The following is a 25,242-nucleotide window of genomic DNA, read 5'->3' as shown; positions in this document are numbered from 1 at the left end:
ATAGAAAGCCTGCAGGAAGACTCAGCTCGATTTGTGCCAGTTCTCATTAATATTCAACGAGCTAAGCTGCTTGACTCTGATTGGCTAACAGCTAGCCAATGAGAGCCTGGCTATCAGCATCCTTTACCCAGCCCAACTGGGCAAGCTCATCAATAGTAATAAGCTCAGGCAATATGATGTCAGACTGACCAGCTTTTGTAATTGGCCTGATTTCTACTCTTATTTCTGTTCAGTGGCTAGAGCTGACAGAGGAGGTAGCAGTTCATTTTCACATTCACAACATAACACAAACACATGGACCTAACATATTTCAAAAAATACAAGTAAAAATGTTTTTGTGTGGCAGGGCACCTTTAAGTATTAAGGCAATTTTATTTTTCATTTCAAATTCAATTTGAAACACTTTTTGAATGCAGACATTTCATTAAATCAAGGCAAAGCAAAGGAGACACTTCATTCAATAAGAATCACTGGTGACTCAGATCAAAACGAACATTTCATGGAGATTGAATCAACTGTTTTCCTTCATCGCTTGCTTGTGTGAAGTGAGCCATCTTCTGCAGCTTTTGACCTCTTCTGATGGCGTCTAATCTAAGATCCACTCTGGTCTAATGGAACATCCACAATGACCAATCCGCATGAGGATGGGCTGATTCATTTCCCATTGATAGGGACTTTAGTTTAATGCATCTTTGCCTGATAACAAAATACCAATAGGCATCTGTAGTTAATTACTACAGTTTACATTTCCAAACATAAAATCAGTGTCAGATGTTAGTGTAGGTTAACATGACTCTAACAGTGTTATTCATTTTGTATACTTACACAATTTACATTTCTTTTTACATCACTACATTATCCGTCAAAATTATTACATCATCAATTTTGAGTGAAGTTACCCACCTGAAAGGTATTACATTACTGGTAAAAATGTTATTGCAATATCAGTCAGGACATTAATCACTTTATTGTTCAAATGATGACATTAGGTTAAGTGCAAATTTGATTACATTTTCAGGCGTTATTACATTTTCAGGAAATTATGACATTATTGGTTGCTACAGCACCAAGAAGTTCTTAGGGTAAGAACCATTGCCTCAAAAGGCATGTCATTTCTGTACTATACAGAACCCTTCCAGTAGGAACACATTTTTCTGACATATGCTTGTTTGGACCTTAGCTGATTAAAAGGAGGAGGTAGAGAGGAAAACAGCATGAGCTTCCACTCAAACTTATGCACAGAAAATCACGAACATGCGGTCGAAGGGTTTGCCAATTTTTCCATGACAGGGTGGAGAGGCTGAGAGGGGAGTTCTCCGATTAGGAAGATGAAAAAGAGAAGGGGGAACGGATGAATGAAAAAGCCAGAGCAGGCCGAGCGGTAATTTGGGGGTCTGGTTGCCAGTGGCATGAAGCACAGTGCACCGCTGGACTTGTTCAGGGCCTAAGGGTTGCTAACATGCCGTGAAAAAGGGCTATTTGTTTTCCTGCTTAAATGAGCTATCAGGTTTCCCCATAGAAGTTACTGTCATAGAAAGACTTAAGCGACACTTAATTAAGATATGTTGTTTAACAATGTAAATTGAGGAAGAGTTTAGGAAAGTTGCAAGGATCACGAGCATGCTTTTGTTTTTATTTCCCTGATTTCTTGTTAATCATCTCAAAACAGTCTTGTATATCTTGTTATTGGGTTATAAGTTTTTGATTAATGAATGGCCGCCACCTTTTTTGTCAAATGTGATGATGAAATGAAATTATAACACATCCCCTCCCTAAACACCCAAGCCTCCAACACTTTAGCTCCAGATGTTTTTAGGGAGGATCTGCCCTACTTTTAGACCAGCACTAATAGTACTTTGGTGTGTGTGTGTGTGTGTGTGTGTGTGTGTGTGTGTGTGTGTGTGTGTGTGTGTGTGTGTGTGTGTGTGTGTGTGTGTGTGTGTTTATGGGCATGTGTGTGTGATTGTGTGTACGTGGGAGATCACTCAGACCAGCAATGATAGCACTGCTGTGTATGCTGTGATCTCATCCACTTGCATCCAGATGGCTGCCGCTGGTTCCTCTCTGTCTGAGGGAAGAAGAGTGTGTTCAGTCAGCGTTCACTCTCTCTCGTGCACAATCTCAATCTCAACCTCTGTTTGTTCCTCGAAACTCTGGATGTAGAGTGTTTATTACTTTTGGCCTAAAGGGTGTCAGTGACTCCATCCCCCAGCCTGCCTGTGATCTAACACAATGGGGTGAACCCTGGTTGTGATCATAGATACACAACACACACATGCACGAAGTCAGCTAAATGTGAACGTTTGTTACACTCTAACCCTTACATCAAACACATAAAAAGTGGACAAATGTAATATAACCCATAGGTTAACTTTCAGTGGCATTATTTTGGCACCTACACTTAATAATCATAATATTACTCAGAAATGTGATTTTGGAGTGTAAACCTTAAGTGATGAGAACAAAGTCTCCAGGAACATCCATCCCTTCCAGGTAAATAATTGCTCTGGTGCTAGTGCTACCACCAACAGGCTCATTGCCAACGTGTTTGGAAGAACTTAAGCATTTAGCTCTAAAGCTAAGTGGGAGGTAATTGTTGAATACAGGAATAGAGCTGAGAGCTGTTATACAATTCAAATGAGCAGCTGTTTCCAACGACAGCAGCTCCTCTTCTACTGCTGTTTCCCAACATTTCTGGGGACTTTCCAAAAGCAGCAGTCCTATAGTCTGCTATAGGTATGAAAATGGGCTGGGTTTCATGACAACTTCTGAATGAGTCACTTCAGCCGCTTCAGTGCAGTGTAAAGCAGTTTGTACTGTAAAGCAGTCCTGCTTTTACCTTAGCACTTGCAGACCCTAACTCCTCTCAAGTGGAGCTGTCATGGGGGTAAAAAACTGACATTACTGCAATTTAGAAGTATCAGCAGAAGTAAATGGACTGTGGTTGTGAACAAGAGCTTGGCTATAAAGCAAAGGTATCAATTTGTTGACCAGTCTTCATTCCAACCCTCACCTTTAGTCATAGGCTTGGGGTAAAACAAAATAGAATTAGAGGTGTAAGTGAAGCTTCTCTGATAGGATGGGTAGTTTTTAGCTCTTAAAGTGCTGCTGCGTGGCAATGAGAGGAGCCACACGAGGTGGCTCAGGCACCTAGCATGCCTTCCTGTGGTGGTGTTCCAGATGTTACAGGTTGGTAGGAGACCCCAGGACAAACCGAGGATACTCTGCAGAGACACAGGACGTCACTGGGAAAAAAGAGATTTGGGCTGAGGGACAAAATAGGATAACATTATCAATGCAAAAGGTAGCATTCCAAATTCTACAGGATGATTTTTGTGTCTTATCACTTAACAGACCAGTAGGATTCTCTACCAAAGATTCAGTTTATTTGTTCAAGACATTTTTTCCAGTACAATACATTTAAATACAGTAAATGGCTGGGTTATGGAGTCATCGGCATCAATATAATAATCACTGCTTCGTATTCGTGCGCTATCAATATGCCTACCATAACGCTGCCTTTTTGCCCCCACAACACCCTTTGTTTTCTCCCAAACCCTTTCCCTTGTGCCTTTTCATATCCATTGCCCAACCAACTCCATCCCCAACTGGAGGAAGTGAAAGTGGTCGGAGTACCCCCAGCTTATCCACCTATTCTGATGGCAAATCCCCTTCCTCTACTTCTACATATGTGGCTGCTCCCCGGCATTTCCACGTACCAGGTAGGCCATAACTGCACCGCTTGGATCGCAACTCAACTTTACAGTTTTCATACATCTTTACACATTCTATAGAGTAGGCTGTCATTAGTGACACAGAGGTGAATTACCACTATGAGATTGTAACCAATTACTGTAAACAACAAGCTCTCCTAAAATAACTGTTACATTAACTTTTAGAATCTCTTGTAGAAATGTAGGTGTTATTAAATGATTTGGCACCACAGTTTAGGTAAGATGATAAACCAATACCTTAACACCAAGCTGAAAAGCTCCTGTAGCTAAAAGTTTATATCAGTTGCATTTCTAACTCACCCAACAGCATTGTTGGGACTAAGAGTTATTGTAACGCCTTACAAAGTACCCCACAGTGTACGTTAACTCCTGTTGGCAAGCACATTGCCCTGACAAAGTCGCCCAGTGTATCGCCACGAGGTTCTTGAGCACACAGTAATAAATGTGCACCAAAAATATTGGGCTGATGGGTTTAGTAGTACGCAAGACTAGCTGTGGACAAACAGATTCACAACTTACTGATGATCCCGGCATAGATACCATCAGTATGCTACTGAAATGAAAGCTTGAGACACATTACCAATGGAAGCATTCCAAAGTAGACATTTGAAAAGTAACTAAAATGTTACTTATCACAGGACGGCATTACTTTTTGGTGGAAGTAATCAGTAAAATTTAATGAGGTCAAAAGTGACTAACATGATATTTTTTAGTAACTAACACAACACTGCCCAACAGTGATGCTGGGTGTACTGCCCACACTACATTTCTACATTACTGCAGCATTGTTAAAACTTCAACGACTTCAAGACTTATTTTCCAGTGCATTGGACCCCTTTCTCTCCAGGTACATTCAGATAAGTCTTGTGAAGCTATCACCAGTTGTTGGATATGGGCCATCATGCGAGAACATTTTTGTATTCTTCTCCTAAACCTTTTGCATTTACGTGCCATTTATTTATGATGCACTCTGTGCAAAGACCAATTACAACTTTTAAATCAAAGTGTTTGTCCACGTTGGAGAGAAGCAGACTTCCAGTACATGAGAGAGATTAGAGAGATATTTTGCTGAATTACGCCCCATGTCTTTGTACTCTATAGCAGGGGTCTTCAACGTTTTTTAAGCCAAGGACCCCTTAATTGAAAGAGAGACGGATCACTACATATATTGTATAAAATGAAGTTGCATATTAATCTGGTCCTACAATAACTTTTAGGGCAGCCTAAAGCATTTATAGATACCTTTTTTGCATAGAATACTAAGCTATTCAAATAGCCTAATAATTGTTGCCATGATTTTATAAATCATGTTTTAATGTTAACCCTTAAATGTGAAACAAATGTGAAATCAATCCTTTGGGATGAACTGTATCTGTGGATGGCTACCTTAGTGACTACATTACTTACTGGCCAGTAAGCCTACCATCAGTGGGGATTTATATTTGCTAATAATATGTTGGAATCATGTTAGACTTTTTAATTTTTGAAAAAACTTTCAAAAATTAACAATAATTTGGAGGCCCCCCTGGAGTGACTCTGAGGACCCCCTGGGGGTCCCGGATCCCCTGTTGAAGATCCCTGCTCTATAGTAAACTCTATAACAGTTGACTTCTTGCCTTTGGTTTATGGATTGTATTCTGTAAATTTTAGGACTCTTTTATTCCCAATGTCCCTACTGTCTGCTCATTTTAAAGCAATTTCTTTTTGACACAGCAATGATCTGACATGAGATTGCATCATTTAGAATTAATTTTACTTAACATTTGGACAGGAGTTGACGAACATTATATCCTTCATTACTTCCAGTGTGTGACAGGAAAATCTGTTTGATCCAACATATTGTTCTCATTGACTATTACACTGTCAGTCATGCAGAGGGAAAAAAACCTCCCATGTTGGACGCAAGATAAGTGGAAAGAACTGTCAATGATTATCCACTTAATGTCTTTCATAGTCATCGTCCTTATTGCTTTTATATGGATATTGTTTCAAATACTGGCAGGCACTGAAATAAGCCAGGGAAATGACATACATGGGTTGTTTTATTGTGAGTCATGTTTCTTCTGCAGCTTGATGTGTGACAGTTGTTACTAAGCATCTCTGTCAGAGGCTTGTCTGGGTCCACTGACACTATAGTTGTGTTTCCACTGCATGGTACAGCTCTCATCTACTCAACTTGACTCGCTCTTTTTTTGGTTTTCCATTAGCAAAAGTTATGGATAGTACGTGGTACCTGGTAGTTTTTGACTACTACCTCGGTCGCGTTTCCAGCAAGCTGAACCGATGCTGGAGTAAAAGTAAAAAAACACTGCAGACCACTGATTGTTGATTGGTCAGGGAGAATTGTCTGCACAAACACACTGCTTTTAAATAGCCAAGCTACCATCAATAGCGGGTGCAAATTTGTATTTACTTCACAAAAACAATTGCCAGCCCAGCAAAACTACACCATACACTACGGCGTACATTTGATGGAGTGCAGATGTTCCTCTGTTTGGTTGCCGATGAAAGGATTCAGCAAGTGTCGCGGTGCTATGGCGATCAGCTGAGAATGCCGTGGTTACTATCCGCAGTGCAAAACCAAATAGAGAGAAGCGAGTGAAGTGAAGCAGAGCCGTACCACGTAGTGGAAACATGGCATGAGATGGATAAGATCTGCCTCAGGGAAAAACAGACTGTCCACATTATCCCCCAGAGGAACTTCAACAGGCAGTACAGTTAATGCAACAAGACTTATCTTACTTACTAAGACTTATTATCTTTCAACTTTTTCTCTATTTGTTGTGATGCTTATATTATTAATTTTACTTTTTGAACTGGAAATCTCTAAAGAATGCTAATACAAGTAGACTGTTTGATGCCTGGGGACCATGTGTGGTTTCTGATATTATTCTTTGAGTGTAATTAAACTGTTCTGCATCAAATAACCTCCCATTACAAGACCAATGTATTGCTATATTTTGAATATGTTGCATGCATAATATTAAAAGTGCTCATGTTTCTGAAAAATGACAAACGTCATGTGTTGAATCAAGCTGTACTGCGGCCCCCTTTTGCTTCTTTAAAATATCTCATCACTCAATAACTGCTAAATCATGCTTCTTTTTCCCCATTCTCTCTCTCTTTCTTTCTCTCCCTCCCATGTTGGCTTCTTCCATTTTCTTTCCTCTGCATCTGTTCACATCTTCAGAGACTCTGGTCAAAGATAATCTTTATAGAAAACCCCCCATCTACAAACAGCATGGTACAGTCTACTTCCTTTTAACACTTCCTTCTCTGGTCTGGTCTCTGCACGATGTGTTGCATGTCGCCTGCCAGTCATCTCGTCATCTGTTTATCCCAGTTCTCCTCCCTTTTCTCTATGGCCTGGACTCATTTAGTAGATTCCATCACTCCATGGATCTACTATATATGCATAGGGATGGTGTAAGAGTACTGCGCCCATTCTATGTAATAAAAATCCACTTCAAGGTTGAACGATGGGCAATGTTATGATTAAACAAACCAAACAAACTATTTTGCAGCCCTAAGGTTTCTATGAAAGAAAGCAGACCATTGACCCTGGCCTCTACATGTTAACACGTTTAAGTATGTTGCATTTCTAACTACCTCTAATCAGTGATGTCACAGGAGATGTTTTTCATTAGGTGGCAAATGCAAAACACCTTCTGTGACATCACTGATTGGGCTGTTGTCAGACTTTAAAGCTTTAGTGCAAAACTTTTTTATTAATTAATGAACGTCCGTTACATTCAAGCCATTGCCAAATGAGTTGCTACAAAGCTAATTAAGACTATCAGCTCCACACAACTCTCTGTATTTCTCAGTATGACTATGTTCAGAAGATTGGGCCTCATTCACCAATATCTTCCTAAGTTTTCTCCTTAAAGCGTAACTCTCGCTAAAATGAAATCTAGGGTCTTTTTGTGAATGTACACAAGTCAACCTTTAGTTTAAAAGCATATTTAGGACGGAAGCGCCACTTTTAAGATTTACCGTATTTTCGTTTTTCGGTCAAATAAAAATGGGAGTGATAGGGGCACTTTTATGCTAGTCTCAAAATAGCTATTTTTAAAACACTAAGAAGGCTCAACACAACATGAAACGTTGCTCAAAGTATCACCAGGGGCTCTACACCTTAATGAAAGCATTGAGAACGTTGTTTGTGTACCTAGACTTTACTGAAAAGAAAGGTTTTGAACAACTCACCCTAGCTCTTGTTGTTTCCGGCCGCTACCACCTCGACAGTCAAAACGAGTCGATATCCGAATGCAAATGAACGGACTCCATATGAGGCTCCTTTTTCAACTACAAGGTCAATATTGTTTTTCACTAATGACAAAACAACAAATTATCCGTGCATTTATATGGAACTAAGCTTTAGGAGCTTTCCATCTTTACTCTCCTCCCTGTTATGTTGCATTTCGGAAATTGACAGTTTTTGACTGATAAAATGGCTTCAGCCGGAAACAACAAGAGCTAGGGTGAGTTGTTCAAAACCTTTCTTTTTAGTAAACACACACAAACAACGTTGTCAATGCTTTCGTTAAGGTGTAGAGCCCCTTGTGATACTTCGAGCAACGTTTAATGTTGTGTCGAGCCTTAGTGTTTTAAAAATAGCTATTTTGAGGCTAGCATAAAAGTGCCCCTATCACTCCCATTCAAAAGGCCATTTGACCGAAAAACAAAAATACAGTAAATCTTAAAAGTGGCGCTTCCATCCTAAATATGCTTTTAAATGAAAGTTTGACACGTGTACATTCAAAAAAAGACCCTAGGTTGCATTTTGGTGAGAGTTACGCTTTAAATATGTTCTTAAGATTCATGACGTGTTCTTAAACAGCAGAATTGTTCGCAGGTGTGTTCTTAGAATGATGAATCCCAATGTCTTCGTAAATTGAAAGCTCGTGCCTGTTAGGTAACCTAGGTAAACGCCCTGTTAATTCCCATAAAAGGGCATGAGATGGCAGGGCCGTGTCGCGTGCACACTTAGAGGGGGTTCAAGCGATCATTGACGGCTTGTATCATGTTGTCATTACTTAGAATTCTCATGGGGGTGAAATACATGTATACAATACAATACGCACTATAGCTTTAAACGTGATTGAAACTTTGAACTTCTAGAGGACAGTGCAGTAGCAGTTTTTGGCTCCAATATCTGGTCTGCTTTTGCAACACAGCCACACTTTGATTAGTAAGTTTTATAATCCAAACCATTTGGGGCTGATTGTTGGAATTGGGGCTCTTGGGTGTTAATTTACTATTTAATTTACTCACCCCATTCATGCATGTCTGCACTCATCTCACTTGCTCATTTGTTGTTTTGACTGTGTTTCCTACTGTGAGTGGTTGGGCACATGATTCACTTTGTATGGTGGCATTAGTGTTACTGTTTCTGATCACTGTTTCAATCTCGATGTCTCTCCCCTAATCATTGTTTGTGTGTTCTAATTTATGATTTACAGTTTTCTCTGTAGTTGAAGATATATGTGCACATGACAGAGTTACTCATAACATTTTGGCATAGGAGTCCAAGGAGCTCTAATCATCTCTATCATCCAAGGAAATATTAATCCTTATTAGACAGGACAAGTGAATTTGCTGCATATGGCATAGTCCTACAGACGTATGAACCAGCTGTCAGTATCTTGATTGTATGCACACAAGCAGACATGAGGTCACTGACAAGGTGCATGCTGTCTGCCAAAAAAAGAGAAAGAAATCTTTATCTACTTTGTTCCAAGTAAAGACTTGTAACAAAGAATGCTCCTAATGGTTTAGCCTTGGAGCTGTGTAAAGTGACATTACATGGACGATGGACTGCACTTATGTTTGTGGGAGTTTTGCCCATTGGTCAAGTTCTCTGATACTGCATGCAGTATGTTAAGTGATCATATGTCTTTAACATTGTCCAAAAGAAAGGAAAGGCACTGCTGCCCAATTGATGTGTTCTCTCGGATTGTTAAGGAAGTACTTTGGGTGGTTATCAGAACTGATAAAAACACTAGCCAGAGCTACAAATATAAAACCCAAATGGTAATAAACCATAGTTGTTCCTTAACACATCTTTTACCTTACATAAATAGTAACCTAAACCCTTGAATATCCCACCTCGCATCATAATGATGATGCGTCTAAAACAAGTGAGCTAAATACCTTTAATGCTTGTTTTAGGCCATCGGCAGCCAACAAGTAGAAACAACAGAAGCAGTGGTTTATGGATGGTTGGGTGCACCTCTCACACCCATCTCACTTTCTGAGCATCATGTCAGGAGGGCTTTTCAAGCATGGGAACACAAGGAAAGCAGCAGGATCTGACGTTTTCAGTGGGCGGGTCCTCGCACTGTGTGCTGGCCAACTAGCGCCAGTGTTCACAATGATATTAAACCTGTCACTAACTCAGTCTGCCATTCCCACGTGCTTCAAGAAGTCCACCGTCATTCCTGTGCCCAAGAAAACAAGACCAGCCTGCCTGAATGACTACAGCACATTTTTCTCCATGACACCTACTGGACTAGTAATGGACTTAAAGCTGCAGGACATAAAGTCACAAGGCTAAAACTCTATTTGCTTACTAGAAGTCCCTAGAGGCTGCCATGCTTATTACACCCCACAATATAAGACAAACCAAACAACATTCTGACAATTTTGCTACTGTTCAAGTCGTATCAATAGTGAAGCTAAAAAGGCAACTTTATAGCAATTTACTAATTGGATTTAAAAATATCTTGAGTACAAGTGGAAACCTTGGGCTGATGGTGGCAAAGGAGTAAAGGGCAGGAGGTCACCAACAAATAGATTTTATCCTCTGAGAACGATCATTATTAAAATGTCATGGAAATCCAGCCATTTTTTTATCAAGACAAAGAGTCATAGATAAAAGTCAAGGGGAAGTTGTGACCAAGGCTAGGGTTTTTCATTAGTTGCAGTGACCCTAATGGGACAATGGATTCCGTGATCTGGACTTTAGTTGTTAAGATATCTTGCTCTGGTGACCAATGGGTCAGACTACCAAAATGTCAGTGCTATCCATCTAGCTGCCTGTAGATGGTGTCTCCAGCAGATGATGTCATGGTCTAGGGGGGTTGACTGTAGAGTTAATAGTGCAGTACGGAGAACATTAACATCTGACTGTTTTACAGCTTCTAGAACATCCTGGCAGGATGGGGAGGATGGCAAGGTGGGTCTGTGTGTGTGTGTGTGTGTGTGTGTGTGTGTGTGTGTGTGTGTGTGTGTGTGTGTGTGTGTGTGTGTGTGTATGTGTGTTTATCTTTCTTTCAAAGTAATTTTCTTTGCTAATATTGTACATACATTGACTAATTTACTAACTTATACTTTGCCGTCATCCATCACTTCTTTCCATATTTCTGTTGCTCTCTCTCTCTCTCTCTCCCTCCCTCTGTGTGTGTGTAGAGGACCAGTTGGATGATCTTGAAGAGTGAGATTGATGGACAGATTGGTCCTGAAGACCTGGACCCCCGCAAATCGACCTGCAGTCTGCCCACTGACACCTCCCAGCCTAGTGAGTAGCTAATCTCAGGTTCAGTCTGGTGAATGAATGAATGAAACAAACAATATAGATATTGACGGGTAGCTCAAGCATGAAATGGGAATTAAAAAATATTTTTTTTATCTTGGCAGATTTCCCCTACAATAAGTCTGCATCCTTACCCGGCTATGGAAGGAATGGCATCTACAAGGTGAGCTGCCAAATAACCCACAATCTCACAGTCCTTGGTGGTGGTAACTTGGACAGATCAGCCAAAGACTGTCATTGCACAAGTTATTGCTTTAGTAAGAGTTAGAGCTACTTTCACTTTTCACTTTCAAAATTGATTTAAAATATTGAAAGTAAGAAATGTGACTTAGTAGGCAAGTGAACCGGCTCCCTAAGGAACAAACAGAGGATTGCACACAATGCAAAAAGTCTAGAATTGATTGCTGTTGGGGCGACCTCTAGCTAAATCAGTAGAGCGTGCGCCCCATGTAGGCTGAGCCCTTGGCAGGGGCTATTTGGATATAAAATCACAAATCACACATTTAAAGCCACTGTTATTTTCACATTTCCAACATTGGCCCCCCAGTGGTACTATCAAAATAGTTGGGCAGCAACCATTGCTCTGTGCAATATTTAAAACTGATATGCTGTTTGCATTTCCTAACTGCTTTACAGTAAGAGCCATGCTGTGTTTCACCAGTCAAACACGTTTATTGTGAAGCGACAGCTGTTAGAAATGTTACAGTATAACCGTGATACGGCTGTAGAAGAGTGACCAGTAAACAGTGAGGCTGATGTCAACGAGATGAAAACTACAAACAATAACACTATATTACATGCTGCATCGTTTCCTGTGAAGGCAATTTGAATCCACTAATTATAGAATGTAAATGCATTGAATCGCTATTGCTAAAAAAATTATAGACTATAGAAAACTATAGAAAGTTTGATTTGATCTTATTTGAGAAAAAAATAGTTTTCATTAAAAACCTAGGGATTATATATTTTACAGATAACTACAGTTTATTAAAACTTGAGTTTTATTTTGGTAGCTCTGCCCTCCAGTTCTATAATTTATGTTAACATTGCAGTCACAAAAGTACCTAGACATCACTAAAAACACAAGCAACCAGACAATTGGCCCCACATTATCTAAACCATTTTATTTGGAGGTAAAACCTAAAGCTAGTGCACATGATATGTTCCTAATTATTCCTCACTGTACAGGAAAAGTGTTTACAACCATGAAAAGTAGAGAAGTCTGACGTGGTTGCATTTAAGACCATTTAAAAAGTTTCCTCCATTTTAAAAAACAACTTTGCCAAGCTTTTCTCTCACAGCTTTAGTATCAGATTACACAGGGGTCAGTCTGTATCCTTCACGCCACACAGACAGGGCTCTGGTTTATTTTGTAGTGTGTGTGGGGGGGGTATTAGTCTATCATCCACTAATGTAATATTGCTGCTCTCCCTCAGTGTTTGTTGATGGATTGAGGACAGGCAGACAAAACAGAACAGAGAAGGAAATGAAAGCTCAAGAGCTACGACAGATTCATTTATATGAAACTATTTTTCACTTGCTGGCATTACTGGTTAGTGTTGTTGATTTAGTGTGTTGAAGAATGAAGGGAGGTTTGTTGTTTCTATTAAATGTGGGGTTATATAACATACTTGCAATATCTACAGTATCTTTTTGTGAAAGCACATTGCTCGTATACAGAATGAAATAGGGCTCAATCTCAAATTAAAGGGTAACTACCGTTTTTTTCAACCTGGACATTGGTCTTTATTAAGCGAGATTGTAAGTCAATAGGACAGTTGTGCATCTTGTATTTACCTTCACAAAAGTGCTTGTTTTGCCACTGACAGGCTCAGATTATTCTAAGTGTCTGACAACATTGTGGAAAGGATTTCTAAGGAGGTCGACCTTTCTGTTAAAGAATAAGATCCTTTTTTTAAACATAAAAACATCCGCCAAATTGCGTTCTAAACCCACCGGACTCCATGTAAATAATCAGTCATTTTAGCATCGTAAAATACACTTCATTCAAAGTCGACAGAAACAAAATAAAACTATGAAAAGCCGATTTGGGTCGTGTTTCCAGTTTTCCAACCATCACAACTCTAGTTTTGGTTGAAATAAACACATAGTTTACTGATTTATATGAGAAAATATGTTGGCTCTATACACGCTAAATGTACTGTTTTTTTAAATAGCGTCTGGTGGGTTTAGCGCTAGCGATCTAAGAGCTGTTTCTGGTTAAACAGAAAGGTCTCAAAGAGGTTTTAAAAAAGTTTATCTCTGTAGGGATCATTTCCATAATGTTGTCAGACACAAATAATCCGAGTACTACACATTTTAACCAACATCATTTTACTTGATTTTCTTTCTATGTGGAGTCAGAGCTTCTCTACATTATGCCGATGAATCATTTAATTTCAAGCTGTATTTGTATAAAGCAGTACAGTAACTATTCTTTGGCTAATGAACAACAGCCACAACCCACATTAGCTTTCTGGCCAATGACTTCCTATCTACAAGCATAGACCAGACCGACACATACTTACACAGGCACTTTGCAAAACGAGAAGACCACGCCCCTTTTTGGGGGCTAGAAAACTGAAGATCCTATAGATGTCAATGCAATTTGACGTGTGTTTGGATTATAATTTTGACAAGTTTGTATGCATGTTTCTTGTTAAACATAATTTGTTTTATAGACATCTAGTCTAATATTTATTTTGCAACCTTGCCTGAGCATTCACAATACTGTACATTCTGTGGCCAGATATGACTTATCTGGACATCAATACATATTTCACTGAATCATCAGATATTGTTAGGCTAAGTATTTTCTCTAAATAACCAACCTGTAAATAGCCATCTTTGTGATCAAGGCTACGCTGAGATTTAGTTGGAGACCACAGTCTAATGCTGCTGTACCATATGACTGTACTGCAGCCTCCTATTCAAGCTACAGTAGCTATCCATCAGTAGTAACTGTCACCAGCATCTTTTAGCCATTTACCAAACTGACAGTGAATAAGGCACATGCCTTATATCAGATCTGGATGCTTCTATTTATTTGTTTCACAAGCCGATAAACAACAGCTTTTCAGCATTTTCCTGTTTCTCTCCTTATGTGACAGCGTGATTCTTTCTTCTTGGCGATTGGCGCTTGTTGCTTGGTGACACAATGTCAGTCTGGTTTTTAGACACAGGTTATGAATGCACGTTGGATTTTTCAACAAGCTATGAAACAAACATTTGCAGGCTAGGTCACTAATTAGCTAATCAGCTGTAGCACAAAACAGCTTAAAAATTAGATTAGCTCTATGAGTTGACACAAAACCTCATAAAGTGAAATTTTCATGCCATGGGACCTTTAACACCAGCAATGTTCTTGGCAGCATGGAGCAGGTCAGGACATCTGAATGATGGTTTAATGCACTGGTTCTCAAGCTGTGGTACTTGTACCACGGGTGGTACGCAAGCTCCCTCTAGTGGTATGCGGATGAAATCTCTGATATATTTTTTTAAAATTAAATGAATTCAAAAACATAATACTATATTTCCAATAATAACACTTAAACTATGATCAGTTAAAAGTAATTTTAAAATAAGTGCTTGTTTACGATATCAGCTTGCTACGCAGTTACGTTCATGGACAGAGTGCGTATACATCCATGATTAGTTACGCTGTGATACAAGATAGTAAGCAGAGGTAAAATGAATGGTTCAAAAACACTGCAATCGTGGCTCCAAACAGGAACTATTAGGAAGAGAAGTTCAATTCAATTCAATTCAATTCAATTCAATTCAATTCAATTCAATTCAATTTTATTTATAGTATCAAATCATAACAAGAGTTATCTCGAGACACTTTACAGATAGAGTAGGTCCAGACCACACTCTATAATTTACAAAGCCCCAACAATTCCAACAATTACAGTAATTCCCTCAAGAGCAAGCAGTGCGACAGTGGCGAGGAAAAACTCCCTCTTGGGAAGAAACCTCGGACAGACCCAGGCTCTTGGTAGGCGGTGTCTGACGGGCCGGTTGGGGGTGTGATGAACAGTGGCAATAATAGTCACATTAATAATGGAACAGTGACTGGATGTAGCGGGAAGCTGCAGGGTTCAGCAGGAAGCAGCAGGGTTCATGCAGGGTTCAGCAGGAGGCAGCAGGGTTCAGCAGGAAGCAGCAGGGTTCAGCCGGAAGAAGCATGACATTGCAGGGCACCGCTGAGCTCGGCAGGGAGTGCAGCAGGACCACGGCGACAGCTGGAACCAGGATCTTGGTGCCAACGTTCTCCAAGGAAATACGCTGGGGGAAAAAACATAAGGACTCCGGGGAGTAAACTCCCCAGAAGCTAGGATTAGTAACAAGCATTTCTGGGACTGGATACACACAAATAGTAATAGTAAAAGTAATAGAAAGGGAGAGGAGAGAGCAGCTCAGTGTGTCAAAGGAAGGAAGGAAGTCCCCCGGCAGTCTAGAACTATAACAGCGTAACTATAACAGCGTAACTAAGAGAGACAGGTCATAAGGAGAGGTAGCTTTTTCGGCTTAGAACTCTCCCCTGCCGGATCGGGCTTTGCTGGCCTGTCTCCCTCTACTTTGTTATGTATTATTAGTCTAACAATTATGAAGAGAAGCAGGTGGGCCAGTTAGGTGAACACTGCAACTCCTCACTCCCTAACTATAAGCTTTATCAAATAGAAGAGTTTTAAGTTCATTCTTGAAAGCGACTACAGTTTCTGCCCCCGACCCAGATCGGGAGCTGGTTCCATAGGAGAGGAGCCTGATAACTGAACGCTCTTGCTCCCATTCTACTTTTTAGAGACTCTAGGTACCACCAGTAACTCTGCATTCTGGGAGCGCAGTGCTCTAGTGGGACAATAAGGTATTAGGAGCTCTTCTAGATATGATGGTGCTAGACCATTTAGAGCTTTGTAGGTCAATAGAAGGATTTTAAACTCAATCCTGGATTCAACAGGAAGCCAGTGCAGAGAAGCTAATACAGGAGAAATATGATCTCTTCTCTTAGTTCTTGTGAGAACACGCGCTGCAGCATTCTGGATCAGCTGGAGAGTCTTAAGGGACTTATTTGAGCAACCAGACAGTAGGGAGTTACAATAGTCCAGCCTGGAAGTAACAAATGCATGCACTAGTTTTTCAGCGTCGTTTTGAGACAGGATATTCCTAATTTTGGCAATGTTACGAAGATGAAAAAAAAGGCTGTTCTTGAGGTTTGTTTTAGATTGGCATTAAAGGATATATCCTGATCAAAAATAACTCCTAAATTTCTGACAGTAGTGCTGGAGGCCAGGGCAATACCATCCAGAGTAGCTATATCTTTAGATAATGAGGTTCTGAGGTGTTTAGGTCCCAGTACAATAACTTCAGTTTTGTTAGGGTTTAACATCAGAAAATTATAGGTCATCCAGGATTTTATATCTTTAATGCACGTTTGAAATTTAGCTAGCTGACTGGTTTCGTCCGGTTTGATTGACAAGTATAATTGGGTGTCATCCGCATAACAGTGAAAGTTAATTGAGTGTTTCCTAATAATATTGCCTAGAGGAAGCATATATAAGGAGAATAGAATTGGTCCAAGCACTGAGCCTTGAGGAACCCCATGGCTAACTTTAGCGTACTTGGAGGATTTATCATTAACAAATTGAGATCGATCAGAGAAATAGGACTTAAACCAGCTTAGAGCAATTCCTTTAATGCCAACTAAGTGTTCCAATCTCTGTAACAGGATTGAATGGTCAATAGTGTCAAATGCAGCACTAAGATAGTTAAGTAGGAGTAGTAGAGAATATTTCAAGTTGTTGAAACTATAGTGGACGAGCGTAGTGCTAGTCGCTACTGAAGCAGCAGCGGTGAAGTCTCCACAACACCTACTAGCAGCAAACGGTGCAAAACAGTACGGAGATACCTCAAATTTGGATTCAGTTGGAGCGGGATGGAGAAAGTGCAGCGTGGCAACGTGGGCCATAATGGTGGTACTTAGAGAGCCTGATATTTTCTGAAGTGGTACATGATGTAAAACAGGGCTGTCAAACTCATTTTCACTAAGGGCCTTACTGTAATAAGAGGATCACACCAAGGGCCAGACATGTCAAGTTTATTGACATGCTTTTGTTTCATTTAAAAAGTCAAATATGTTGACTTTATTACTGCATGTTGCTTTTTTTTACACTTTTGTAACTTTTTTTGTAGTTTTTGACGACTATTTGTGGCTCTCTCAGACGTTTTTGTCACTATTAAAAAACGAGAAAACTTTTTCCAAAAAATGTTACGGTTTTTGTCACATTTCTGTCGACATAAAGCCCTACAAAAGTCAGCAAAAAAGTTCCTTAGCCATCATAGAATTTAGCAAATCGAGCAAAACAATAAATATCTTCTGATCACTTTGTGAGCATCAATTGTCAAAAATAGATGCTTCACCTGAGTTTGACCTTGAGTTTGACACATGTGGTGTGAAAGGTTTGAGAAAGACTGGTGTAATGTGTAATGTTCCTATAGGCTGCTGAGATGGTGGAGGATGAAGTGGACCCACACTCTGAGAGCTGGGGAGTCATGAGAGGTGAGAGGCAAAATGAAAATGAGACGATGTTTATCTCTTTGTTATATATATATTATATATATATTATATCTTTGTTCTGTTCTTAATGTTACTGGTTTGCAAGCTTGTGCCATTATCTACTATCTCTAGCTACGGAAAGTAATGCACTGTAATTCCTATGTATTCCACGTATTCATTATTGTATGCATCGCATTAACTGCTGCTGTATAAGAGCGCTCTGGTCCCTGTACGGAGGAGGTCGGGGTGGTTGTTTGGGTCCTAAAACACAGGGCTCTCAATCGGGGGGGAGCGGAGTTCACGTCCCGGAAGAAATTAAGGAGAAAACACAAGACTTTGACCCAGGAAACGGGTGTTTGTGTCCCTGGAGTACTACTTAAAGCTTTAGTGCGTAACTTTTTGATATTAATGAACGTAAAGGAGTTGCTACAAAGCTAATTAAGACAGATCAGCTCCACACCACTCTCTGACTAAGATTGTGGCGTCCGGTGACTTTCCCGCGCCAAAACTTGAGTGAACATAATGACCTGTTCCATCCATCATGTTTTTTTAATCCTCTGTGTCCTCCTTGGCTATTAGCAACTGCGTGGAAGGGGGGGTGGTTTGTATCGTGTGGACCTCATGGGGGCGACAGAAACTACGCACTATATGTGTATATATATATATATATATATATATATATCTTTAAGGGGACCGGTGTTTGAATCCAAACCACAATCTTTTTTCTAATCTTAACTAGTCGTTATGCAGAAGTGCCGTTTACCCTGTTACGAGTTGATGAACCACTGAAACGATTTTGGAATCTTTGTTGTTGCTTTAACTGTTGTCGCAGCAGGACAGTCACCTTTTGTCTGCTAAGTTTAACTGCAACGACCTCTGAAACGACTGTAACCTCACGGTACTCTGTACCCGGCTCACAGTCACCTTTTCTCAGCTAAATTGAACTGTTAACTGTTTTAAATGTCACATGACCGGCTGGCGGTCGTAATTCCGTAGGATATCAGACAAATTGTTCTGCATAAGTTTTCGTAGGTTAACAAACAAACCCGTGAGAATGTGTTGACCTGAGAGCCCCAGGGTTTGATTAAGCCTCTACCGTATTATTCAACCGGTATGTGCTCTGTCTGGGCCAAATCATGCAAGACAGCATATTTTAGATAGATATGCTATGTAGGAATCAAAGCTATGCTAATCTAGTTTTAATGTGCACCATCCTGTACAGTGCCTCTGGCTTTTTGAATCAAAATCAAAAAACCGGATCTGTTTTAACACAGTTACTCGTCTTTTGTACTGATGAGTGAACCGGGAGAGTTTCATGTCCTTCCAACAAAAACTTCCAACTCCCAAAGTAACTTAACAACTGCATTGTTGCGAATCATCAAAAGAGAACCGTTCCCTCCAGATGATAGTATCAGCTAAAATCTTAAACCATAAAATGTGAAAGGCCCGCGTCATTTAAGTACAGATCTAAGGTCAGTTTACAATCCCTGATTACATTGTGACCAAGCATGTAGAGCCTGCAGCCCTGGCTCCAGATCAGTTACTAAGGTAACAGCACAGAGAGGTGATGTCATTTTATTTCCAGCTGCAGAGTTATTGGTGTGTGTATGTGTGTGTGTGTGTGTGTGTGTGTGTGTGTGTGTGTGTGTGAGATGCCTTTGAAACCCAATATTTCTGAGATTTGAGTCCATGAGGTGTCAACTGAGATGTAACTCACTGTTCCACCAGATTAATTCTTTTCTTTCTCTCTTTTCCTCCCTCTCAGAATACAAGGTAAATTTCCCTCATTTGTTGATACTTTACAAATATTATTCTTGGCAGCTTTTTTTGGCCATTGGATGTAATTGTATTGCCTAATAAATCTCCCACAATGCTTACTTTGTGTGTGCCAGATCTACCCTTATGAGATTCTGGCAGTGACGCATAGAGTGAAGGTGAAGCTTCCCAGAGAAGTAGATCGCACCCGACTGGAGGTGAGCTCTAATCTTCTTCTCCCATGCTCATTAAAAAGCTTGAGAAAATGTTCAATTGTGGTTTAAAGAATGACTTGCATGCAGTTTGGGTAAAGCAGCCAGACAGCTAAGCCGAGCTTGGAGAAGTGCAGTCTCCAATCTTTGTAAAGGTGGGTAAATGATTGCATCTGCTGCTATTTTTTTATTTTTAAGAAATAGATATGGACAGGGGCTTTTGTGCAATGTTTGTCCCGAGCTGTTTTTCAGGATTTGAATGCCTCAGTGTGCTTCAAACAGGAGGTCACTCCTTTTGAGTTTTGGCGCTTTTTGTTAGGGGATTTTTTTCGATAATTATTTCAACGTTTTTTTCATTTTTTCGAGTTTTTTCCCCCCACAATTTTTTTTGTGTCCCAGGACCTCCCTAGATAGTTGGAGATCTCAAACCCCCCCCACCCCAATGTTGTACCCAAAGTTACGCCCCTCTGTAATGCTTTTGGCCGTGTGGAGAAACTTCTGTGAGTTCTACCTGTGACATGCTAAATAAAGTCAATACATTGTGGGATTTGATTGAATGTGAATATAACTGGCAGTAGCATTGGTTCCTCTGGGTAATGCCAAGTTTTAAGTCTTGAAATAAAAAAAATGAAGCACGATTGGACTTAATGTCCCGTAATAACTAATTTCCTGCAGTTATTCTCACGCCACACATTTACACATTCACAACTTTGATTACCTTTCTTCGGTTTGAAAACAGGAAATATTTTGGTTAGTCATAGTTTCAAGTTCCACAAGGATTAAAACATCATTTAAAAACTTTAAATTGTGGTCTTGCGGTGCAGCACTGAAAACACTCCATTTAAAATATTGAAACCTTCAGTAAGCCTAATGTGAGAACTCTCTGTGGGCCTTCTGTTTTAACCATCACTGTTCCTGAACCTTGACCGCAAAGTGCTGCTGGTTTACCTAAAGTAATCAGCAGCTAAACACATATCAGAACTCAACTCAGAGCCCAGACGGGGACACTTCCCCATGTGGCAATACAACCCATTACTGATGGCTGCTGTGTGAGGAGACACACACAATTATCAGCTGGCAAGCTTTAGTGCAGAGGCATAACTTAAAGGAACAGTTCAACATTTTTGGAAATACCCTTCTAATGTGTGTGTGTGTGTGTGTGTGTGTGTGTGTGTGTGTGTGTTGATCCAAGATCCTTGTTGATAATGCACTTTTTTATGAAGTCGTCAATAGCTGAATTGTTGCACATATTTTCCATCGATTTGACTTAACTAGCCATTCTCATGCCAAAGATTACAAGTACTGAACTAAATCAGAAACTCAAAGTTAGCCTTAGCTCATTTCTCATCCCTATTTACTTTCACCTTCATGACTAGATGGGAAGTCAGCTACATATCTGACAAATTAATGGTAATGACGTCAATAGAAATTCTTATCCCAAGTCCTGAATTGATACTAGCAGCTACAAGAGCTAGCTTACAGTCTGCATGCTGTACACTACTGCAGACTCCACCCCAAATAGTTCCTAGGTCATCACAAAGTATGAGCTCAGGGACAGACCAATGGCTCAAACTACAGCAACACTGGACCCAGGGGCAACCTTTAGCTCACCCAGTAGAGCGTGCGCCCCACGTAGGCTGAGTCCTTGGCAGCGGCCGTGGGATCGAATCCAACCTGCGGCCCTTTGCTGCATGTCGTCCCCCCTCTCTCTTCCCTTTCTTGTCAATAACAATAACAATGAGTTAGTATAACGTACACTATGAAAGCTCCAAAAGGCTAAATCAATGCATAAAAGATCACTTGGGTCAGTATAGCGCTGCTGTTTAAGTTCTGTCTTTGGGTTCAAACCCAGAATGTTTCACATCACAACAAAAAGGCCCCATTTTTGAAAGTTTGAAGCCACATGAACAGACAATAAGACAATAAGAGGTCATGGGATAGAAAACTATAAAATAATACTAGTAATGGTAACCTTATGTAACACTTTGAAAATCAAAGTTTCTTGATAATAGAGATTGTCTTCTCTGTCATTTCCCTGTCATGTTATTATGCTGTCAGCAGGTGCAGAGTTAAAGGGATCTCGATGTTTTTCCCTCAGGGTGAAAATCAAATTCACTCTACATTCCTCCCTCTGCTGGTTGCCATGGCAACCAGGTGATTGGCTTCCACACAGCAATAGCCTGCCTTTATTTTGATCACTATCATCATGGAGACGCATAACTGCTGTGCAAAGTGCTGCCAAAGTTTTACAATAAAGTTCTGTATGCTTTTCGTCTAGGTCTAAATCAATACCATGCCATGTTTTTGTTCTGAGCTGGGTTTTGGATAGGAGTTTGGTTTGGATTAACTTCTCAGGCACAGAATTTGGTGTGTTAAACCTCAATACAGACGCCTGTTGATGTGGTGAACACAAACATGATGTTAGGATCGGATGAATTTCTTTTATGTGACTTCAATTTGAGAGTAACCTGCTACTGATTTACCATACTTGAAATTTGTGTCATGTGACCAGCGGTCGCCCGTAATTCTGTAGGATATCATACAAATTGTTGTGCATAACCTTTTCGTAGGAGAACATACGCACTTGTTCATCTTTGTGGTGTGACCAGGCATTTAGAGAGTGCTACTATCTGAAAAAATGTAATCTTTCTAGCCATACACACATAAGTTATCTAGGTTATTTAGTTAGCCTAGCTAAGCGTCTTAGTTCATACTACCAATATTTATTTTTATTTTAGTTTATTTGACAGGGACAGTGCATATTACTAAATATTTCTGTAAATATGCCAGATGTAGCCAAAAGGCTAGTTTTCATCTTCAGTCCCTGCCCAGATGTTACAGTAGGATGACTAAAAAGCAAATAAACAAAACAAGAGGGGTTATAAAAAATACACATTAACCAAGAAAAAAGCAACACTTTGCTATAAAACATTAATAAAATGTACATAAAGAAAAGTCAGTAGTCCAAAGCATACTGTACATGAAGCATGCAAGACAAACAAGAAGCAGCATCAGGCCAATACCAATGAAGTCAGGAGTTAGCATAGCAATAGCATATAGCACATACAGCGAGGCATGCATCAGCACATTAAGCAGTGTTAGACAATTATTTGTTAGTTAAAGCATACAGCTGGATGGACAACCCAAGCAAGCATAGTAAGACGCACGGCACACACTAGTCTCACATTGCAAGACCTTCCTCCACAGTGCTGCAGAGGGAGGTCTGACTAGTCCACACAGCATTCCTGGAAGAGAGAGAAACAACCTCTGGTTTATTGGCATTTCTTTAAACCAATCACAATTGTCTTGGGCGGCGCTAAGCTCCGGACGGAGCCACGGTACCTCAGCAAAATAGTCTCAGGAAGGAACTTGTTTTGGTGGAACATGTGTACGTTCAAAAGTTGTTTTAGTCATGCAACAGAAAACTCAGATTGGACAGATAGTCTAGCTAGCTGTCTGGATTTACCCTGCAGAGATCTGAGGAGCAGGTAACCATAGTCCTCAGAAATCCACCGGAGTTTAGAACGCCAATACAAAGAAAGAGGAAAGGGACGGACATCTGGCCGAAAATTAGGGACATCCGGCAGAAATTCAGGCGGCAATATAAAATGTTGTGGATATAGACTACAGACACCGTGACACCAGGAGGACACAGCAGGTGATCAGGTTTATTGCTGGCAGGTGAAGTTAGCAATGAGCCCTTGTTTCAAGTGAAAACTAAAGGACCAATGTGTGTTAAGGTCTCTGGATAATTGCTGCTTGCCAATACATTCACAATGACCAATGTGAGCATTTTGCTGATCTGGCCCCCACTTCAGTCGGGCAAAGACACCGTGGCAGTGCCTTTTTTAAGTTAATGCAACTACCACTTGGGGATCCCCTTTGTGGTAAAAAAAAGACACCAATGTTGACTGAGGTGGAAGGCTGAAAGTTAGAGCACCCACCCAACCATCCATAGTGGTATAAACCATCTTCATCTTCAAAACACCAAATGAGTAGTGAGGATTCTTTCTTTCTTAAAATGATGACCTGCTTCATGTACAAGACAAGTCTTTTGTGCTAAGTATATGTTTCTTGGTGCTTTTCCAGAGACACCTATCTCCTGAGGACTTCCAGCAGGTTTTCGGCATGACCCTGGAGCAGTTTGACCGCCTGGCCCTCTGGAAGAAGAACGACCTGAAGAAGAGGGCACGCCTTTTTTAGACCGAAGGAAAATGATCTCAACATGCATGCATCCTGTGTGGGAGGAAGCACAAAAGAAAGCCAACCCATTTGAAATCTCTACATACAGTATGCACCGCCATGATAGCCCTACTTCCACCTGTAAACCGCCACGCCATCTGCCATCCGCCTGTGACGCCGCGGGGAGGCGCTCCGTGCCCGAACATTTCCACGATGTTGAGGCAGCAACTAGAGCTTTTTGTATGCTATGTGGTGCCAATGTTTGACCGACAGCCTCACAGAAGAGGAGGCGAGGAGCTGCGTTTGCATGGCCTGTGTTGATGCTCCTCGCCTCCCGTGTGGTTTCTGCGTCCTCCCCGGCCCATCTGGATGCTTTCATACACCCTGGCAAAATAATGACTTATCACATACAAACTAGTTCTCGTGCAGGCCTTCCCCCTGGTTGCTATGGTCCGGACTTTTACATATACACCTTCTTTTACTTCACCTTACCACTGGTTTCTTTCTTTCTTTTTTTTACTGTTTTTTTTAATTCAACACACAATACAGAGATACAATACAGAGAATATACAACTTGGAGGAGATGCTTTTGTTTTTCATTGTCTAATCTGTCTCTACACATCATTTGTTTGCTGCTCTGCCTTTTCTCTCTCGCTGTCTCCCCATCGTTTTAAGTTTTCTCCCTCCACTGAGTGACTTTTACATTGTCGAGGCAGTTCATTTTTACACCCCCGCCATTACTTCAGGGACAGTGAAGAGACTGCACAGTCACTGTGCAAGCATGTCAAGGCCAAAGACGGGGATAAGAAACGACTCCAACTTCTGGGATCTCTTTCTTCAAAAACTGTCAAAAGCCCCTTGTCAAACACTTTTGTTTTCAATTTTCCTTCATGTTTTTTTTCTATCAGTGAAGTTGAGAAAGTCTGGCCGGGTAGTTTCGATGTGCCGTCCCATTTCTTACATAAACATCTGGTAAATCAGCACGGATAGCAGAGCCCAGGCTGGAAAGGGGCCACAATATGGCAGTGAATCACAGATGGGGCGGGGGGGGGGATAACATACAGTACAGTACAGTTTCAGGGCTTCAGGGTGTGTAAAGGTGTCAAACGTGCAGGATTGCCAGAGACGCGTGCCCTCACGTCAGACAAACAATTGAAATTATTTTTATAAGCTATTTTTGACTTGTCATTAAATCATGAGATGCAGCTGAGAGAAATCATGATTTTGTTACCAAAAAAAAAAAGCCCATGCTGACTTTGTTAAGCT

General features: G+C 40.5%; 1 protein-coding gene across 6 annotated transcripts in view; it reads left to right on the top strand.

The window, feature by feature from the left end:
* Positions 1–25,023, top strand: part of ablim2 (actin binding LIM protein family, member 2) — a 121,622-nt gene extending 96,599 nt beyond the window's left edge. For 5 of the 6 annotated variants that reach the window (XM_028563799.1, XM_028563804.1, XM_028563800.1 and 2 more), the window contains 9 exons: positions 3,615–3,722; positions 6,925–6,978; positions 10,877–10,914; positions 11,148–11,256; positions 11,376–11,434; positions 17,770–17,830; positions 19,593–19,600; positions 19,720–19,800; positions 23,884–25,023. In XM_028563799.1, coding sequence (XP_028419600.1) covers positions 3,615–3,722; positions 6,925–6,978; positions 10,877–10,914; positions 11,148–11,256; positions 11,376–11,434; positions 17,770–17,830; positions 19,593–19,600; positions 19,720–19,800; positions 23,884–23,997 — 632 coding nt within the window. In that variant the 3' untranslated portion in view covers positions 23,998–25,023. The remainder of the gene's footprint in view (positions 1–3,614; positions 3,723–6,924; positions 6,979–10,876; positions 10,915–11,147; positions 11,257–11,375; positions 11,435–17,769; positions 17,831–19,592; positions 19,601–19,719; positions 19,801–23,883) is intronic. The other variant, XM_028563801.1, reaches the window with a different exon arrangement.
* The last annotated feature ends 219 nt before the right edge of the window (positions 25,024–25,242 follow it).

This window comes from Perca flavescens, chromosome 19 (assembly GCF_004354835.1).
Source record: "Perca flavescens isolate YP-PL-M2 chromosome 19, PFLA_1.0, whole genome shotgun sequence".
Taxonomy (NCBI): domain Eukaryota; kingdom Metazoa; phylum Chordata; class Actinopteri; order Perciformes; family Percidae; genus Perca; species Perca flavescens.
This window is presented reverse-complemented; position numbering and strand designations above follow the sequence as displayed.